Here is a 17,197-nt window from a genome sequence, read left to right on the forward strand (position 1 = left end):
AAACAATTTCACCTTAAGATCCATTAGCCAGTTTTCAGCTTTTGATCATTTCACGTGCTCATCGGTACATGGAGCTTGGTCAGTAGTGTCGTCTTTTTTAATCCAACATGTACCAGAAGCGCTTTGAATTTAAACATTTACAATTCTATGACAAGTGGTTAAACTGCTACCGTCTGAACAAAGGCTCCAGAAGAGCTACAAAATGAACTTTTAGTGAACAAACTAGAAATAAAAAACACATTTAATTTATTGTTATTTATGTGTCTAAATAAAAAAAACAGCACACAAGAAAATAGAAACATACTGTAGGTTTTATTTACGTTTGTCATGACAATGAATTAGAAAATGGTGCATGTGAACATGAATCACGTTGTTTCGCTCGTCCCTTCGGGTAAACTGACTGGTGATACATGGTGCGTGTCACAAGACGTTGGCCTAAAGGCACACCTTCACAACCACCGAACACTCTAAACATGGAGAAGACGTGTGAGCCACAGGCCAGTTCAGTCATCATGCATGATCAACTGGCAGCAACACGAAGCAAGCCACAATTCACTGTGTTCAGATCTGTGGTGCCTTTTTTGTAAAAAAAAAAAAATTCAATTAAATGTAAGACACTGATGAGTCCACACACACATTTTCACTTTTGTCATGTTTCTACATCCACAAGTGTTATATATTTCCATTTTCTCTTTCATTGCAAACATTTACAAAGATAATTATGACAGCCTTATTATTAATGAGCAGTTAAGTACATCGAGGCTAGAAATGCTGAAGCCTGTATATAAAGTCGGTGGTCCTACGCTCGTGGCTGGGTTCTCATACGGACGAGCCCAGAATACAATAAGGTGCGAAGCATCTCTCTAGGTTTTAAGGGGCTGTACAGCTTGATAGATAAATCAGAAATCCTTGATCAAATGCAGGCAATGACATAATATTTGTGATCTCTAAGGTTTAGAAACAGTGCTTTTCCTGTGCCAATCTGAGGTAGACATAACAAAACCAATGCAACACAAAAAAGAGACGGGTGTTCTTGGGAGCTTGCGACTGAAACGGACAACGTTGTTTGAGCAAACGAGCATAAATGGCTAATTAGGTAAGTCGGAAACAAGCTGCTTGTTGCAAGTCGGCTGAAACGGCCTGCATCGTGTTTCCGTCTGCTCCAGTCTTTTGACAATTGCACAAAAGATCTTACCAAAACTCTGTCGACAACTATAAATTATACAAAGCAGGAATGAACTTTTACAGTGTCACCAGCTGCACACAGGTTGGACAGAGAACTGAAAGCAGCACCGACATCCCCGAAACAACACGCCAGAGAGATGGTGAGGGTCTGACAGCCAACAGTGCACTTCTGCGCGCACACACCCACACACACAGCAGGCCTAAAACACACACTCCGTTACAGCAACATCACACACAGCCACAGTTATTGCTTCAAAGCAGATCACTCACACACACAAGCGCACAGCTCCAGCAGTATTGTATTCAGTGCCGCTGAGTGTAGACGAGCAGCAGCAAAATAAAATGTAAAAATAAACATGCAGGCGACTGCAAAGACTGCCTTTATAACAGTCTGCAAAAAAGCACCACAGTTTGAAGAAATTAACACGAAGAGAGAAATGTGGCACAGCAAGAAGTGACTGTACATAAAAGCCTCTCAGATCGTCATCCATGCGGTGAACAAAATCAAAATGTAGGACCCTGTGATTTAAAACTCAAAAGCCTCACGCTTAGAAAAATACTGAAATATGAAACAAGCTCCGGGTTTTCATCTCGTCTGTATTCCTGCTGAAGACATTCTTTGGTCATGAAATAGGCTGAATTTACATCAAATTCAACAAACGCACAAACACGCTGCCGCACAAAGGAAACACGCAGGAACTGATTCAACGTCACGGTGGATCTCAAGTCCCGTGCAGAAGAGTCGCTGGTGCAAAAATGGACTGATGACTTGTTTTCTTAAAGACAGTTTGAACATTTATCAAACAAAAATAATGACATTTGACCCTAAAATCTTGAGTTGTAATTAATTTGCTTTTGCACAACAAAATGTTAACAAAAAAGGATTGAGTGCTAAATTTACAATACGTCATTTAAAATCTCTACTTATTATTTTTATGAAATCCTGTCCACAAAACATCAAACTAAAAGTTGAACTGATAAACTAACGAGCTTTTGCTCGACTTGTTTTGGGGCCAATTGAACTGCTGACCGTATGTAATTCTGTTTAAATGCAAATAATGATTTCCTTAACTTTCTTATTCACATGTTAAATCTGCATAACACACATTCAATGACAAAAATATCCCAAAGATATTTTTTGAACTCACTGATACCTTTTTTTCAATAAAAATCTGAATTTCTATTTTTTTAGTGATCAAATCGATGTAGTCGTAACACAGAAAACATCATACCCAATCGTCAGATTGGGCATTTACAGATATTTATGTTTACAAAATAGTTACCTGCATTTACCTTTGTATGGCAGCAGTGATTTCCAACACCACCATTACAGTATTTACTTCCCCCAGTCACTCCGGCAGTGTCACACTGACCTTTCACCTCCTGGCAGCTGATGCCAAACATCTCACCACGTACACACCGACCACCTTGCACTTGCTAATGAATCCAAACAACGATGGAGATGTGAATATGAACTTAAAGAGATGGATGGTGTTTAGTTCTCACTGTCTCCGCTCTCTGGCAGTCCACAGGAGTAGCTAAGGCACAAAAACAGATACAGACAAATCCCAAATAATCCCACCCAATCCCAACCAATCCCACCCCATTATGTGGCTCCGGTGTCTCTCCATCCAAACCCTTTGGTTATTCCCCTCCACGCCAGAGCCAGAAGTCCCCTGCTGGTGGGAGTCTTTGCACTGGGTCTGTCCTTAATAGTGCACATTAAATATGACAGAGACACGCCTTCTTCTGCCTGCTGAAGTAGGAAGTGGAGGGAAAAGGGGTGAGGGGTTGAGGGGGAGAGGGATGAGAGGGAAATCAGCCTTGGAGCTCCTCAAAGCACGTGTCACAGACCCGTACTGGCTTTTTCGAGGACGGTGTGAGGGCGTTCCTCGGTGAACACTCGGCGCAGAAAATGTTGCCACAGTGTCTGCAATGGTGCTGGATATTCACAGAGGAGAAGGAGAGGGTCACATTACAAAGTGCACACTTTAAAATGCGTGTCCCGTTGCCCTTTGCTCCAAGACAACGTCATTCTTACCCTCCTGACGGTCACGCTAAAGCCTTTCCCACAGCCCATGCAGTTCTGCACTTCGTGATCTTCGGCCCACTTCCTGGTCAAACTCTGGCACTGCTTGATCTAAAAGCAGCAACAGCAGAAGTTACAAGCGGAGCGTTTCACTTTATGTATAAAGCATCCTAACAAAGCCAGCTGACAATGTTTTTCTTTATTGTACAATACAAACAAGACGCCTCGTGTTCCAGGACCGACCTGGAGCGACTGGTTCTCTCTGCCGAGCTCCTGCATGGCCGCCGTCGTGTCGTCCACCTTCCTCCTCAGCTCCACCATCTTGACCTGCAGCTTCTCCATCTCGCCTTCACCCTTCACACACCTGAAACACAAGCACAGAGCAACGGTGATGTGTGTGTGTGTGTGTGTTATTGTTATATTTCAATCCAAGTTTGACTAGTCACATCGTACCCATTCACTATGTACTATATACACTGTAAATACTGCATGTAAAGCATTGTATGGTGTATCGTAGACAGAAGATCACACCAGGTACAAGGAAATTAGGTTCTTTATAAATTGAGAGGATATATTAGTGAATTCAAAGTTGTAGGAGAGACGAGGGCAATGTTCAGCAGCTCACAGTGAATGATTGAATCTTATCCCACTACCTCCACATTAGAAGGTACATGTATAGAAAGAGTCACTTCTTACAAATATCTAGACATATGGCTTGATGAAAAGTTGACTTTGAATGTGCATATTGATAATCTATTGAATAAGCTAAGGCCAAAACTGGGCTTTATTTTAAATAACGCTGCATTACATTTCGCAACAAATACGGGCTCACACACTCACGATTGCATTTTATCTGAATCTTAAGGACGGTCCTCTCTGTACCAGAGTAGAAAAATGCACGTTATATATATATATATATACACACGACTATAAATTACCAACTATATTTTCACTTAACCTTGTAGCAGCTGACTCAAGTCACCACCTCTGAATACAGCCACAAGTGCGGCGAAAGGTATTGAAGCCATTCCTCACTCGCTCCTTTACTTCTACATACTTCAGTGAGCTTTGAGGCCAATCAAGAACATGCATTCAAGTATTTTTATTGGAACAAAGGGTCATTTCTTGGGTGGCACGTTGTTTAAAAGGAAGCAACGTCGACTCACCTTTCCAGAAGAGCCCGTCGCTCGTCCTGGTTGTTCTGGACGGTGGCCTCCAGCACGGCGATCTCTCCTCTCAGCTCATCCGTCTGCTTCTCCAGCTCGCCGACTCTCCGCTGGCTGCCCTGCCACTCTCTCTTCAGCGTGGCCACGTTTTCATTCAGAGCTGTCACCTGCGACCCCATCTTAGCTTCTGCCTCCTCCACGCGCTTCACCTGCTCTCCTCGGGTCCGCTTCTCTGCCGACTTTGAGAGAAAAGCATTGATCGCGTCACAAAAAAAGGGGGATCAGAATGACGTTTAATCCGCTAATTTAAAAGAGTTTTTGGTGGAATTGGACAAGTGAGCCCACCAACTGATCCTGGACATTCTTGGTTTGTGCGAGGAGCTGCTCCTCTCTCTGGCCCCGGCTGTCCCTGGTGGCCTGGTGCTCTTTCTGCTCCTGCTCGAGGGTCTTCTGTGCCGCCTCCATCTGACCCTGCAGCTCCAGCTTCTGCTGGATCAACAGCTGCTTGGCTTCCCGCAAATCCCCCAGCTCCTGAAAAGCAACAAATATATAGCTTAATGAACAATCCTTGGTTTTAAAAAAAGGACCTTATAGTGTCTTTAACAAGATAAGCAGTAACTCATTTCACCCATGGGGTCAAACCTCAAAGGGCTTGAGAAGTTATTGCTTTGACAATAGCTTCGAATCAATCTGAAGACAGCTTTGAAGAACTTAAAAATCCAATGCTGGCATCAAATTGTCGACTCAAGCAAGCACAGTTATGACTTTAAAGAATGTGACTCTGATGACCTGCAGTTTATATCAGACAATAAGGCATGGGAAGCAAGTCATGTCAGCCAGAATGGGACTGAAGTTGGAGGTCATCAGCCCAGGCTCTGACTCTATTATAACATGTTTCTGAGGAATATTGCAGCCTCTCTCTTCCCCTATAAAATCAAAAGAAAGACATTTTTAGTTGTTGCTTTTCATGAAAAGGCGACTGACCTTCTCGCTCTTCTCCGTTAGTGTTTTTAATTCAGAAGTCAGTCTGGTGTTGCTCTTTTCCTGGACAGTCTTGGCTTTGTTCAGCTCCTCAACTTTGCTCTTCTCCTTCTCCAGCTCCTCCTTTACTTGACCCTGAGTGTGTAAGCACAATTCACAACATATGAACTTAAATCACATCAAGTCACACAAGTGTTTATGTCCGTGTTGGTTAATCCATTTGTCTGACCTGTTGCTTCTGTAGTTCCCTCAGGGTTTGTTCTTGCTGTTGGAGCTTCTGGTCCCGTTTTTCCAGATCCTGCTCCAACGAGCCCCGGCCCTTCTGCAGGTCCTGGATCTGAGCCTCTAAACCCGTTTGATGGCTTCGGTTAGCGGCCAGCTCTTCCAGAGCCACGTTCATCCTCTCCTCTGATGCCTACAGTCAGAGAAAGGACAGCAAACATGTTATTCATCAGTCTGCCGGTTCAGAATCATCTACACCTCTCCCTAACCTTAATCCATCTATGATAATTAGTTAAAAATGAATGAAACACTGAACATAACCTCCTTAAAACAAGCCGTGATCAGTCTCTACTCTTGCAGCATAAACCTACCTTCAGGTCTTGGCGCAGGGCAGAGACCTCAGACTCTTTGCCGTAGAAGTCGGACTGAAGCTTAGCGAGGCTTTCCTGGCTTTGCTCCGAGGCCTTCTGCAGCTCCGTCGTCCGGCTGTTCTCAGAGGCCAGCTCCTGGCCGAGCCCAGACACCTGGGCCCTCAGCTTGCTCTCCTCTTCCGTCTGGAGGTAAAAGTCGCATACACACATTCACAAAACACACTTTGGGTAACACACAAATTACTCTCAATCCACTCAAAGAATAATAAGTGTAAAAATGCTAATTGCCTTCTTGACATTAACTTCTTGTAGCTCTGCCACTTGGCCCTTCAGTTTCTTTATCTCCTCCTCAAAGGACCCCTTGGCCGTCTTGAGTTGTGCCCGCAGCTTCTCCAACTCCTTCTCTTTCTCCTTCAGCGCCCCCTGAGTGTTAGAGCGCTGCTGCTCCAGCGTGGTCAGCTGCACTTTCAACTCTTTCTCTGCCTGAAATGTGTTGGCACACAGCAGGTCTTTAGGTTCAAACAAACACTCAAAACAATAACGCACCATCCTCGATTGTATCAGAAGCTCACCTCTCCCATCTGCTGCAACTGCTCTTGCGATTCTTTCATTGACGTGGCGACGGCCTCGTTAACCTTAAGAAGCTCCTGTCTGGCCTTCTCATTGGACTTTTCCTGAGGATTAAGACCGATTGAGCTTGTGAATGTCCTGGTGATGTAACTAGGTGGCTATTTGTCACTCCTTGTTGCGAGACAGATTTCCCTGTGTTGTTGAAATGGTCTAAACAACAGCTTACTGAACCTACCTTCTCCTCCATGGCTGACTTATGGTTCTTCCTCTCTGTGTCCAGTTGACTCCGGCTCTCCTTCAGTGCTTTATTAGCCTTTCCTAGGCTCTCCTGTGTAGAGGCAAGCTCCTTCTTCTGAGCCTCTTTCTCCTGCTGGGCCTTCTGTAGGTCTACCGTCAGGCTCTGAGCTCTCCTGTCCACTTCTGCGTGCTTCGTTTTCCCCTCCTGGATCACCGTGTCCACGTTGACCTTCAGAGCAGCTTTGTCCTGCTCGCTGCGCTCCAGCTGCTGCTGAATGTCACTCAAAGCAGCCGCTTTTTTCATCAACTCCTCTTGTAGTGTTGTAGCCCTTAACAGTGGAAAGACGTTTATATTGTGTTTAGTATGATTCATATGCATATTCAATACAGTGGAGCAAACCAAAATACTAGCATGTGGTTGTGCCATCACTAACATACCGTTACAGAGTTAGTGACAGTTGGATTTCCGTGCATTTATTATTCACTTGCAACTCTTAATCCCATTTCAATAAAGCTGATGCACCAGCACAGTGAACTCACCCTGCTTTCTCCGTTTCCAGCGAGCGCTGCAGCTCCTTTGCTTTCCGTTTGACCTCTGACCCCTCCTTCTGCAGCTTCTGCACTTCCTGCTGCACCTGGTCCCGTGTGGCCTGCAGCTCCCCGACCTGTGACTCCAATTTCTGTTAGATAAAAACACCAGATTAATCAAATAAAAATGATAAAAAACAAGATGTATGTACTCACTAGAGAACATTTTAGGCCTAAATTTGCCTTTTTTACAGTCCAACTAACCTTATTGAGCCCCTCCAGCTGCTCTATACGCTGCTCTGAGGCCATTAGTTTGTCTTTGCATTCCTTCAGACTGGCATCCAGCTGTGTGCACTGCTCCTGTCTCTCCTTGAGCCTTTGGGCCTGCTCCTCAAACTTCTTCTGAGCCTTATTCAGCTCCTTTACAAGATGGTGGGAGAGGGTGCAGGATACAAGAGGAGAAAAAGTGAGTAAAGTGAAGCAGGAGAAGGAAGACAACACATAAATCAGGGACTTACAAATGTTGTCAAAGTAAAGACATACTGCGGCACAACATCAGTGGCATAACAAAGGCGCTAACCTGCTGTTTGTCCTGCAGTGCATGCTGGGCCGTCTCCAGCTTGTTTTCCAGGTTAGCCTTCTGTGCAGCCTTGGCTGCCTCTGCAGATAGCAGCATCTCTGTCTTTGCCTTCAGCTGAAGAAAAACAGACCCACAAAAACTGTTCTTATTAAATATAAATATCATGACGACATACTGTTTTTGATCACTCCTTACAGTCAGATTTTAAAGTCTATGAGTACAAACTGAAATAAATGACCTCACTATATTAAATATATATATATATATATATATATATATATATATATATATATTTTAAATACATACTACACGGACATGCTTGTGGAGAGGCTTACCTGCGCATCTAGCTGGGCTACTTTCTCCTTGCTGTCTGCGAGCTGGGTGGTGAGCTCAGTGACGGAGGTCTCCAGGGTGTGGGCTCGGTCCTGGGCTGAACGCAGCAGGGTCTTCTGCTCCTGGACCTGCTTATGCAAGTTATCCTGGGCTTGCTTGTTGCTCTCCGATTGGTTCTTCAGCTTGTCCGTCAACTGTGTGACCTTTAAGACCCACACACAGTTTTATAAGCTTAAAAATGACGAATGGTTCCCTGTACTTAGTGTTAAATAAAACGGGCCTTCCTAGATGATGCTAATTAATATAATATAACACATTTATTAATTGTATTAATTAATCAATTAATTGTGTCAGGGGTGGCATGTGTCTTCTCAAAGTCATACTACCTTAGTACTACAGAGAATTGACTGCAACATGAAATTGGACCCGTGTGTGTGTGTATGTGCGTGTGTGTGTGTGCGTACCTGTTCTTGTAGTCCATGGTTTTTCTCTTTTAGCTGGTTGAGCACAGCCGTCTCTCCCTCACCGGCCTGGATCTTGGCACACAAGTCGTCTCTCTCGGTTTCCAGCTGGCTCACAATGTCCTTACTCTTCTGCAGCAGAGCCTCCAGATTCTGGATCTTCTGGTCCTTGTCTCCAATCTGACGCAGCACCTGCTCCAGGTCATTCTACAGCACGAGCCAGCATAGCAGAAAGACTACATGAGATATTTTGGCACAAATATGTATTTTATGTTGTGTGAGAGGTATGTGTATATATATCAAGATTTCCACACAGACATAAGTTTTTTATTTGTGAACGGACAAAATGTTAAGCCATCAGAATAATGTAAAATATGCTATAATCTTATAAAGCCACTACACACAGTGGCTTCAAATAATAATCCAGCTACTGAAATTTCTACTATTATCAAAAAATAACATTTTGCAATATGGTGACGTTCAAAATCTGCATTCTGACCTGTACTATTATGGTTAAAAACTTTGTATAATTTAGGACAGCTTCATGAGTGAGCGAGCAAGCTATGAAACTATCATCACAGTATTATCACCTGATTTACTCGTTGCGACACTCTTTTGAGGTCATTTGATGACTTTGTATAAGACCATGTTACCGATTATTGGAAGAAGAAACTCACTGTCCAGCACAGCCTCTCCAATGTGTGCTAACAGAAGGACTTTCTTGTGAACAGTACCTGAGCCTCGCGGAGTTTGCCATTTGTGTTTTGCTGCAGCGCCTGCAGCTCCTGGTGCTGCTGCTTGGCTTTCTCCAGCTGGTGTTGCACATCTGTATTCTTACTGGCACTCTCCTTCAACTGCAGAAGCAAAACACAGTCATGTCGTGCATCGTGAGGTTTCTGTACATCACTCTGCAACAGTTTCATAAATGCGCTTAAATCTTGATTTGTTTATTTTTAGGAGATAATTTAATGTAATCTCTAATCCTCGTGTTTTAATCACTCTGCTTCTCAGTTTTAACCGTAATAAATAAATCTATTCTAAACTACATACAAATACATTGTATCTTAGGATGCATACTTAAACGTCATTATTTATGTACAGATGCTCTGTCTGATCTATCACAATAATTCAGTTTCCTTTCTGCTGATGCCGACCTGTTCTTCTGCACGGGACAGTTTGAGCTGCAGGTCGGCGGCCTGCTGCTCGCGGTCTTTTAGTTTCTCCCCAGAAAGCTGCCTCTGTTCTTTAAGACGACCTTGCACCTCGCCCAGCTGTCTCTCTGCCTCCAGCAGTTTGGCATGCAGCTAGGAAGAGCACATAGAGAGGGGGGGGGGGGGGTGGTTAACACTAATAGCAAGAAATACAGCAGATACTGTCTGGAATCCTCTTTGACTTTGCTTTTTTAACACATTACTGCAGGACATTTGTGCCTCAACTGGATGCCGTCCTGCATGCCCTCTGTGTGTGATCGTTGTCCAACCCACTCACCTGACTGATCTCAGTCTGCTGCTGAGCTCCTTGGTTGTCTTTTTCTTCCCTTTGCAGTTCCAACTGTTTCCTCTCCACCTTCAGCTCCACATGCTTCACCTCCACCTCCGTGATCTCATTCTTCAACTTTGTCACCTCCTCAACCCTCTCTCCGAGCTCCGTCCGGGCCTTCGTCAGGGAGGCTTCGGACCCTGTGGCCCGAGCCTGGAGCTCTTGAACCTCCAGCTCCCTCTCTCTCAGGCTGCCTTGAGCTGCCTTCTTGGCAGCCTTCTCAGCTCCCAGACGCTCCTCCAGTTCCTGGTACTCTTTCTCCTTACGTGCAAGCTTTTCAGACAGGCTCTGTGAGAACAGGAGAGGATAACATTAGGTAGATTGCCCAGAAGTTTGGGAATTATTGGAGTGATAGATGTCCCCGAGTAGGGAGCAAATAAACGAAAGCGAAACTATAAACTCTAGCAAGTTAAATCATTTTTTGAGGGAGTAGGGTCTCAAAAAGAAAAGATAGATATTGACAGTGACTGAAAGGTTAGGCCATTTATTAAGCCACACTGTAACCATTTGTCTCCTCTACATTAAAACAGTTGGTGTGATAGGAGCTGCAGCAAGACACAAACAACTCATGCGATACATACGCGATGGAAAAGAATGGTCAGCTGTCAAGAGTAATGTGAGTTGTGGAATTTCGAGGGAAAGGTTTACGACACAGGACTGGGAATACCGTGGTATGTGAACAGCACTGGCCCTGGTTTAAGCTCTGGCAGTAAACTTGAAAACATGGTGATAAAGAACATAATGTTGTTGATAGCGGAGCGTGCTGCTAACTAGAGAGTGTGACAGGGCACCTGGACGTCACAATAAACCTCTGCAAGCCACCACAGCAGCTGGCCAACATTAACAACCGTCTGCAGACACTTTATCCCCTCATCCCTCTCGTGTCATTGTCATAGCTCCCCTGCTGGGTCTCTCCTCTCTAACCCTGGAGTTACAGACCAATGAAAACCCCCGTTTGTCGTTCGCCTGTCTGTTCTTAGTCCTAATCCTCGGTGTCTCACTGTCTGCTCCGTCACTTTTGCCTCTATTCTCATGAGATAAGTATCGGTATCAGATCTCAGGGTAACCTGTTGTGAGGAGAAGCTTGGGGTGGGGGCAGCACACTGTAATCCTCCTCTTACCCGGAAACCTACTTGGCAGAGACGGCATTGACAGGCCTGATGTGGGAGGATTCAATCTCTGGCAGGATCCCTTTGCCTCCACTGCACCAGTGCAGTTACACACCCCCCCCCCCCCCCCCAAGAGACTGAGCTGGCATGGCAGAGATCCCCCCCTGCTGGTTTAATTATAGAGCTGCATGTGGTTTTTGCATCAACACGTCTGGGTTGCCAAAAAGAGCTGGTGACAGCAGGGCATTGTGACGGGGCCTGATGCCGGGCAACAGAGGAAGGTTTACAGAAACTGAGATGGTGTGCTCTGTACTTGAGGGGCGGCTGGCAAGGCTTATCAACATTACTGAAGTAAAAGTAAATCATACACAATCACATGCTATACAATGTGTGGCAGATACTTCAGCAGATATGCTTGCGCCTGCAGTAATCTGCTTCATGTGACTATAACTGTAGCTGTTGGTGTGTGTGTGGTACCTGGCTTTGCTGCTGCAAATTATTCAGATTGCTCTGCAGCTGGTGGATCTGTTGTGTGTAGACAGCTGCTTCCTGTGGACCCTTCTCCAGCTCTGCTTTAAGTTGGGATATGGTCATCTGCAATACAACAGACACACATGTTACACTCTCTTTGCAAACCATTGAGTGGACATTCAAAGAACTGAAGCACCACTGTGAAGGAATGTCATGAAAGAAGAAAACAAACCCAACATGGATGAGTAACAACAAGGATTAAAACGCACAAAAATGCATCAAAAACCTGAATAGGTGTAACTTGAAACAACATGTTTTACCTCCAGTTTACGAATCTTGAAGAAAGAGTGAGTGTTGTGGAGGGATACAGTGTGTGAGGAGCAAAAGAAGAAGGGGAGGGAAAGAGAGACACGTACAAAGGTGAGGCACAAAACAACAGCAAACGTCCGACCTGCAACTCAGAGCCAGATGCTACTGGGACGGGGGGATAAATAATCAAATCCACAAACATTTACCACACGTAATCGTAACAACATCGTGCTGCGGCAGCATTACGCAGAACATTTTATTCAAAAAAAGGGTTTGTGTTTTCGTATACTGTTGCAGGTGATGCATGAACCTGAATTCAACGTTAACTGTCGTGCTCTGTTGACATGTCGCTGGCCAACCCAGAGACTGACAGCTGATCGCAAAAAACGCCAACATGTTCATGAATTGCAACTACAGTTTCAGACTGTAGCCACTTGTCATTTATTATCTTAGGAGCTATTACATGATTAAAAGCAGAGTTTTCAAATAAATTCAGAATGTGGTTCCTCAATTATAAAAGCATGAAAACTATCTTTTGAGATCATGGCACCTGGACTTCCCTATAAATGTTTCCATCCTTGTGGGAACAAAATGCAGGAGATAAATCTGAATTATTTATCAGGCACAAAGCCACCTGGTATGGAATACTGAAAGTACGTCAGTTATTTCAGAGCTAGTTGTGAATATGAATCTTACAACTACAGTTGGTGGGCCTGAGTAATGACGGTATTCAATTTAAACAACTGTATTTCACATCAACATTACAATCGTATTATGCAAACTGTGGGAATCAGTGTGCATGTTTATGTGCTTGTGACAGGTACAATTTAGGGTGGAAGAGTGGAAAAAGTGAGAATCTGCAGAACTACATTTGAGTACAGCGGGTGATTTGGTTCCCTCACCTCTGAGGTTGTGTAGTTAGCCTGCAGCTGCTCGCAGTGGGATTTGAGGCGCTCAGACTCTTCTTCCCTCTCACGGGTCATACTGTCCATCAGTGTCTGGACCTGCACCAGCTCCTTCTGCAGCACCTCCACATCCTCCACTCCCGGCCGCTGCAGCTAGGGGGCAGAACAGAGACGCTGTGTTAAAGCCGGGAGAACTGAGCGGCAGACAGTGGGAACAACAGGATCTTTGGTATCAAAAAAAAAATCTGTCAAAACTAGATTCTTAGTAATAGCTGAATTGATCAAGATGTCTCCTTGAAGCTCCAGAAGCAAACCTATTTTTGTAGGACGCCCCTAAGCCACTCTGAACAGTAACAAAACAAATAGACAGATAAAATAAAAGTGTGATGATGAGGGTAACAATGATGAAGGGGCCGTCTGAGTCAGATCTGCTTCGATTCTTCCAACACACAGCTTTGAGCCAAAAGGATTTCATTGTGTCGATTCAACGTTATTCCCTCAAACAAAAGCACAGCATTCATGAAAGGTCTCCACAAAGTGTTAAGTATGACTCAAGCCGAGTGAAAAGAGAATAAATACTTAATGGAAACCAAGTGTACGCTGTACCAGTTCTGTTTGGAGTCCCGCGTTCTCCTGCTTCTCCTTCTGGAGCTGTTCGGTCAGTTTGCCCAGCCTCTGGTCAGCAGCCTCCCTGAGGCTCTTCTCCTCATCGTAGCGGGACTTTAAGTCTGTCAAATTCAACGATTCAAAATATTTAATCGTATCCAATTTAAAAAAAAAAAAAAACACCAATACCTCTCTTGTTTACATCAGCCAACTGATTTAAGGAAAACATTACCAGTGTAAAATGTAAAATGCAAAAGCCATGTCGTTAGTCCATAAAACCAAACGTTGAAGGAACAACTTATGCAAAGTGTGTTTAAGACAAAACACAATGGATAGATTGAGCTTAATAGTGGTTTAGCACAAGAGTACTTTAGTGTTGTAAAATGATGCAGACCCACAGACACAGGCCTCCCAGTATCCAGGCGCCACACTGACCTACTATCTCTGTGGCCAGCTGGGCAGCCTTCTGCTCAAACAGGTCTTTCATCTGCTTGATGTTGAACTTTTCCGTCTCTGCTTCGTTCAACTTCTTCTCAAGGGCTGAGAAAAAGAGCACCGTATATTAGAGATTGATGTTTGGCATCCTTTTCCACAGTTCTCTATTAAGTATAAGGTTCCCTACCTGAATCCTCCGAGGTCACCTGTCCATCATTCTGTGGAAAGGAGGGAAAGAGAGAAACATGTACAGTAAGAGTAAGCAATGCCATCATGTTTTATCAAGCAGTTTCATATTCAGAAGATTTCATTTGAAAATATATTAAACATCTTGAAGGAATTACTTGCTTCAGTTGTCCTTGGACTTTGTCTAACTCCTTCTTGAGCTCTTCAGAGAACCACTTTTCCTCCTAATCAGGTGAAAACACAGACTAAAGTATTTGTTTGAACCGACCACTTGTAGACCTCTGTTGGGGTCAGAACCTCCACTTTACCTTGAGAGAAGTATGCAAGTCCTGAACTTCTTGCCGCAGCATTGTAAGGTCTTCCCTAAAAAAGGAGGAAATAGCGCATTCACAAAAATACACAATCAAACAAATTCTGTCACCATAAGGTCAGACTCATTGTCGTAAATGAAGTCTCACCGAGTGGGGGCCATATGAGTGGGCAGGTCTCCGGTGTCATGGAACAGCTCATAGTGCTTAAACAGCTCCTCTGCAGAGTTGTGAGACTTCATACACTGAGGACAGATGAAGCCCTGAACACAGAAACACGCCGTAGGAATCAACCAATCGATAATAACTTCGGATTTGCTTCATGGGGAGAAACAAAATGCTAGAAAAGCCGTGTGTCCGTTCACGTTACCTCAGACGTCTGATCGTGGTTGAGGTCTGTGCTGGGCTGCTCTGAATCTGCATTCTGGGAGCCCCCCTTCCCAGGAGTCTGAAGAGCAGAAAATAGATCAAATGAATCTGAAGGTATGACAGCACTCTAGCATTATAAGCCTTAAATAAATGTAGTAATAAATAGCTCTACCCTGGATTGTTTTCTTTTTGAAAGCATACATATTTCAGACAGTCTTATCAAGATAAACAACACCAGTTCCTCCAGATGCTGTATGATGTCTATAAAAAGTACGATACTGCTGAAGCTTTGTCATGTTGCATGGAGATTGTAAGTGAGCAGCAGTTTTCAAGTCTAGCCACAAACTCCCCATTGGATTGAGGCTGACTCTGATTTAGCCACTCCACGACACTAACATTATTGTTTTGCAACTGCTAGATTTCCGTGTGATTAACTTTTCCCTCTGCGTCACAACCCAGCCTCCAGCAGAGCAGCATCCTGACAGCACGATGCTGCCACCACCACGCTTTATGGTTGGGATGGTGCGGATCTGGTGACGTATGGTACTTGGAACCAATGGTACAATGGTATGATGGCCAAATGCTCCACTAAGATCGCATGAGCATAGAACCTTCTTTTTCATAGCACATAATACAGTAACAATTAATTGTTATAATTTTGTTTGTCTACCATATTTTATTGTACATTTTAATATGTTTCTGTTTTTAAATTATGTCTTGATTATTCTTGGCAATTTAATATATAATGTATGACATAATAAAATGTTACAATGTTGACAGATGTAAACCAGTTCAGTGGTTCACTAACGTTATCATATAGAGGACAGACCATCCGATTGTTTCCTATTTGTCCCTAAACCCGTAATTATGTAGCTTATGTGTTGTCACCTACATTGTTTTAATAATGAACGCACTTCTACTGTTGGTTTATATGAAGAGGAAAGAAACGAAACAGTGATTCTTAACATGAAATGTTATATTTTGTGTTGCTTCCTAAACGTTTGCAATAAATCCCTTGGAGGTCTGACAGTCCACGACCTAAATACATAATGTTGTAAAATGGATTTTCCTGGTTACAAGGCCGGGACTTCAAAGTGTACACAATGATGCAGTTAACGTTAGCAATGCACTGTGGTTACTGTAGTCCTACAGCTAGCTATGTAGCTAACCTCTTACTCCCACATGAAGGCTAACTGTAGTGACAAGCTGGTATCCAAAACAACAGCATTCACATTAGTATAAGCATTCACATTAGTATAAGCTTAATTTACGTTAATTAAAACGAATGTTTTTCATGATGCGGTAAACCAAGTGACACGGGACTTCCCAATAGTCAATTTGTGGCTAACGTCAGCGTTAGCATGTGATGAGTGGACGATGAATTAACCTGCTATGACATAGCTAGCTAACAGGAACCATGAAAATAAAATGATTCAGTGACCAAGAACGTTAGCTAGCTACGTTATGCCTCGATTAGCCCTGGAGTGTAGGACACGTAGGCTAATAGTTCGCTGCTTCGTTACAGAGGTACTAGTTAGCTTGCGACATCCCTGTCAGGAGTAACGTTAGCATTAGAACCAAGTTAGCATTTGATGGCTAGCTGTATCAACCCCACAGAAGGAGCGCTTGATATGCCTATTCCGATCTGACGGTGTGGCGGGGTCTTTTCCCAATCGAGGAACTCCCGTTGAGAAAAAATAAAAACCCCGCCCACCTACTACACACTGTGGTTTAAAACGTGCGTCCCCACCATGAAAACAGACAAGGATAGGCCTGTGTCTCCCAAGGAAAACGACTCGACTTAAACGAAACTAAAGCGACACGGTTGACTTTGTTGAACCAGAAGCTTACCATTTGAAGTATCCGTCTGAGCATGGCCTCGTCTTTGTTTTTCCCGACACAAAATCCAATCAGTTTTCTAAATGCAAAGTTTACGTCGCTGTACAACGAACACCTGACCGAGCTCCGACAGCAGCGGCGAATGGGCGGGTCATGGGAAGGATGGTTAAACCCAAGCAGGACACACAGCCTGGCTATATTCAAGATTATAAAACAAGTGTTGTCATATTTCTACTGCACTGATTAAAACAACATCGCTATGGGGATGATCAATAAACGTTTTTTTTTTTTAATTTAAAGGTTTTATATACAACACCATGGCACACTGCAGAAAATTCCAGTCACAAAAACAAATAGAAAAAAAAGGATTTATCAAGAAGAGCCAATGATATTCAATAAACTGAGTTTATAACATACGTTGCACTGACAAAAGAAGTCTGGCACACTGACTATGACTT

At 43.7% G+C, this 17,197-nt stretch overlaps 1 protein-coding gene across 3 annotated transcripts; it reads right to left on the reverse strand.

Annotated features, from left to right (window-relative positions):
- Positions 1–293: 293 nt before the first annotated feature.
- eea1 (early endosome antigen 1) lies at positions 294–16,911 on the reverse strand. Of its 3 annotated transcripts, XM_076088894.1 has the most exons (30): positions 16,752–16,911; positions 14,902–14,979; positions 14,682–14,794; positions 14,532–14,586; positions 14,382–14,447; positions 14,225–14,255; positions 14,038–14,142; positions 13,603–13,724; positions 12,994–13,149; positions 12,103–12,117; positions 11,789–11,905; positions 10,152–10,490; positions 9,818–9,967; positions 9,398–9,517; positions 8,667–8,870; positions 8,205–8,405; positions 7,870–7,983; positions 7,554–7,709; positions 7,302–7,441; positions 6,760–7,090; positions 6,527–6,628; positions 6,243–6,437; positions 5,955–6,137; positions 5,591–5,776; positions 5,365–5,496; positions 4,726–4,911; positions 4,381–4,619; positions 3,458–3,578; positions 3,227–3,325; positions 294–3,126 (listed from the first exon to the last, which is right to left on the reverse strand). In XM_076088894.1, exons 1-30 carry the CDS (start codon positions 16,773–16,775, stop codon positions 3,004–3,006), a joined length of 4,203 nt encoding a protein of 1,400 aa, XP_075945009.1. In that variant the 5' UTR covers positions 16,776–16,911; the 3' UTR covers positions 294–3,003. The 3 variants fall into 3 exon arrangements, with proteins under 3 accessions (XP_075945009.1, XP_075945010.1, XP_075945011.1); XM_076088895.1 differs by lacking the exon at positions 12,103–12,117; XM_076088896.1 differs by lacking the exons at positions 14,532–14,586; positions 14,682–14,794; positions 14,902–14,979; positions 16,752–16,911 and having other exon boundaries at positions 14,386–14,445.
- Positions 16,912–17,197: the final 286 nt, after the last annotated feature.

Source organism: Anarhichas minor, unplaced genomic scaffold, assembly GCF_050575085.1.
Source record: "Anarhichas minor isolate MPS153535 unplaced genomic scaffold, ASM5057508v1 ptg000011l, whole genome shotgun sequence".
NCBI classification, from domain to species: Eukaryota; Metazoa; Chordata; class Actinopteri; order Perciformes; family Anarhichadidae; genus Anarhichas; species Anarhichas minor.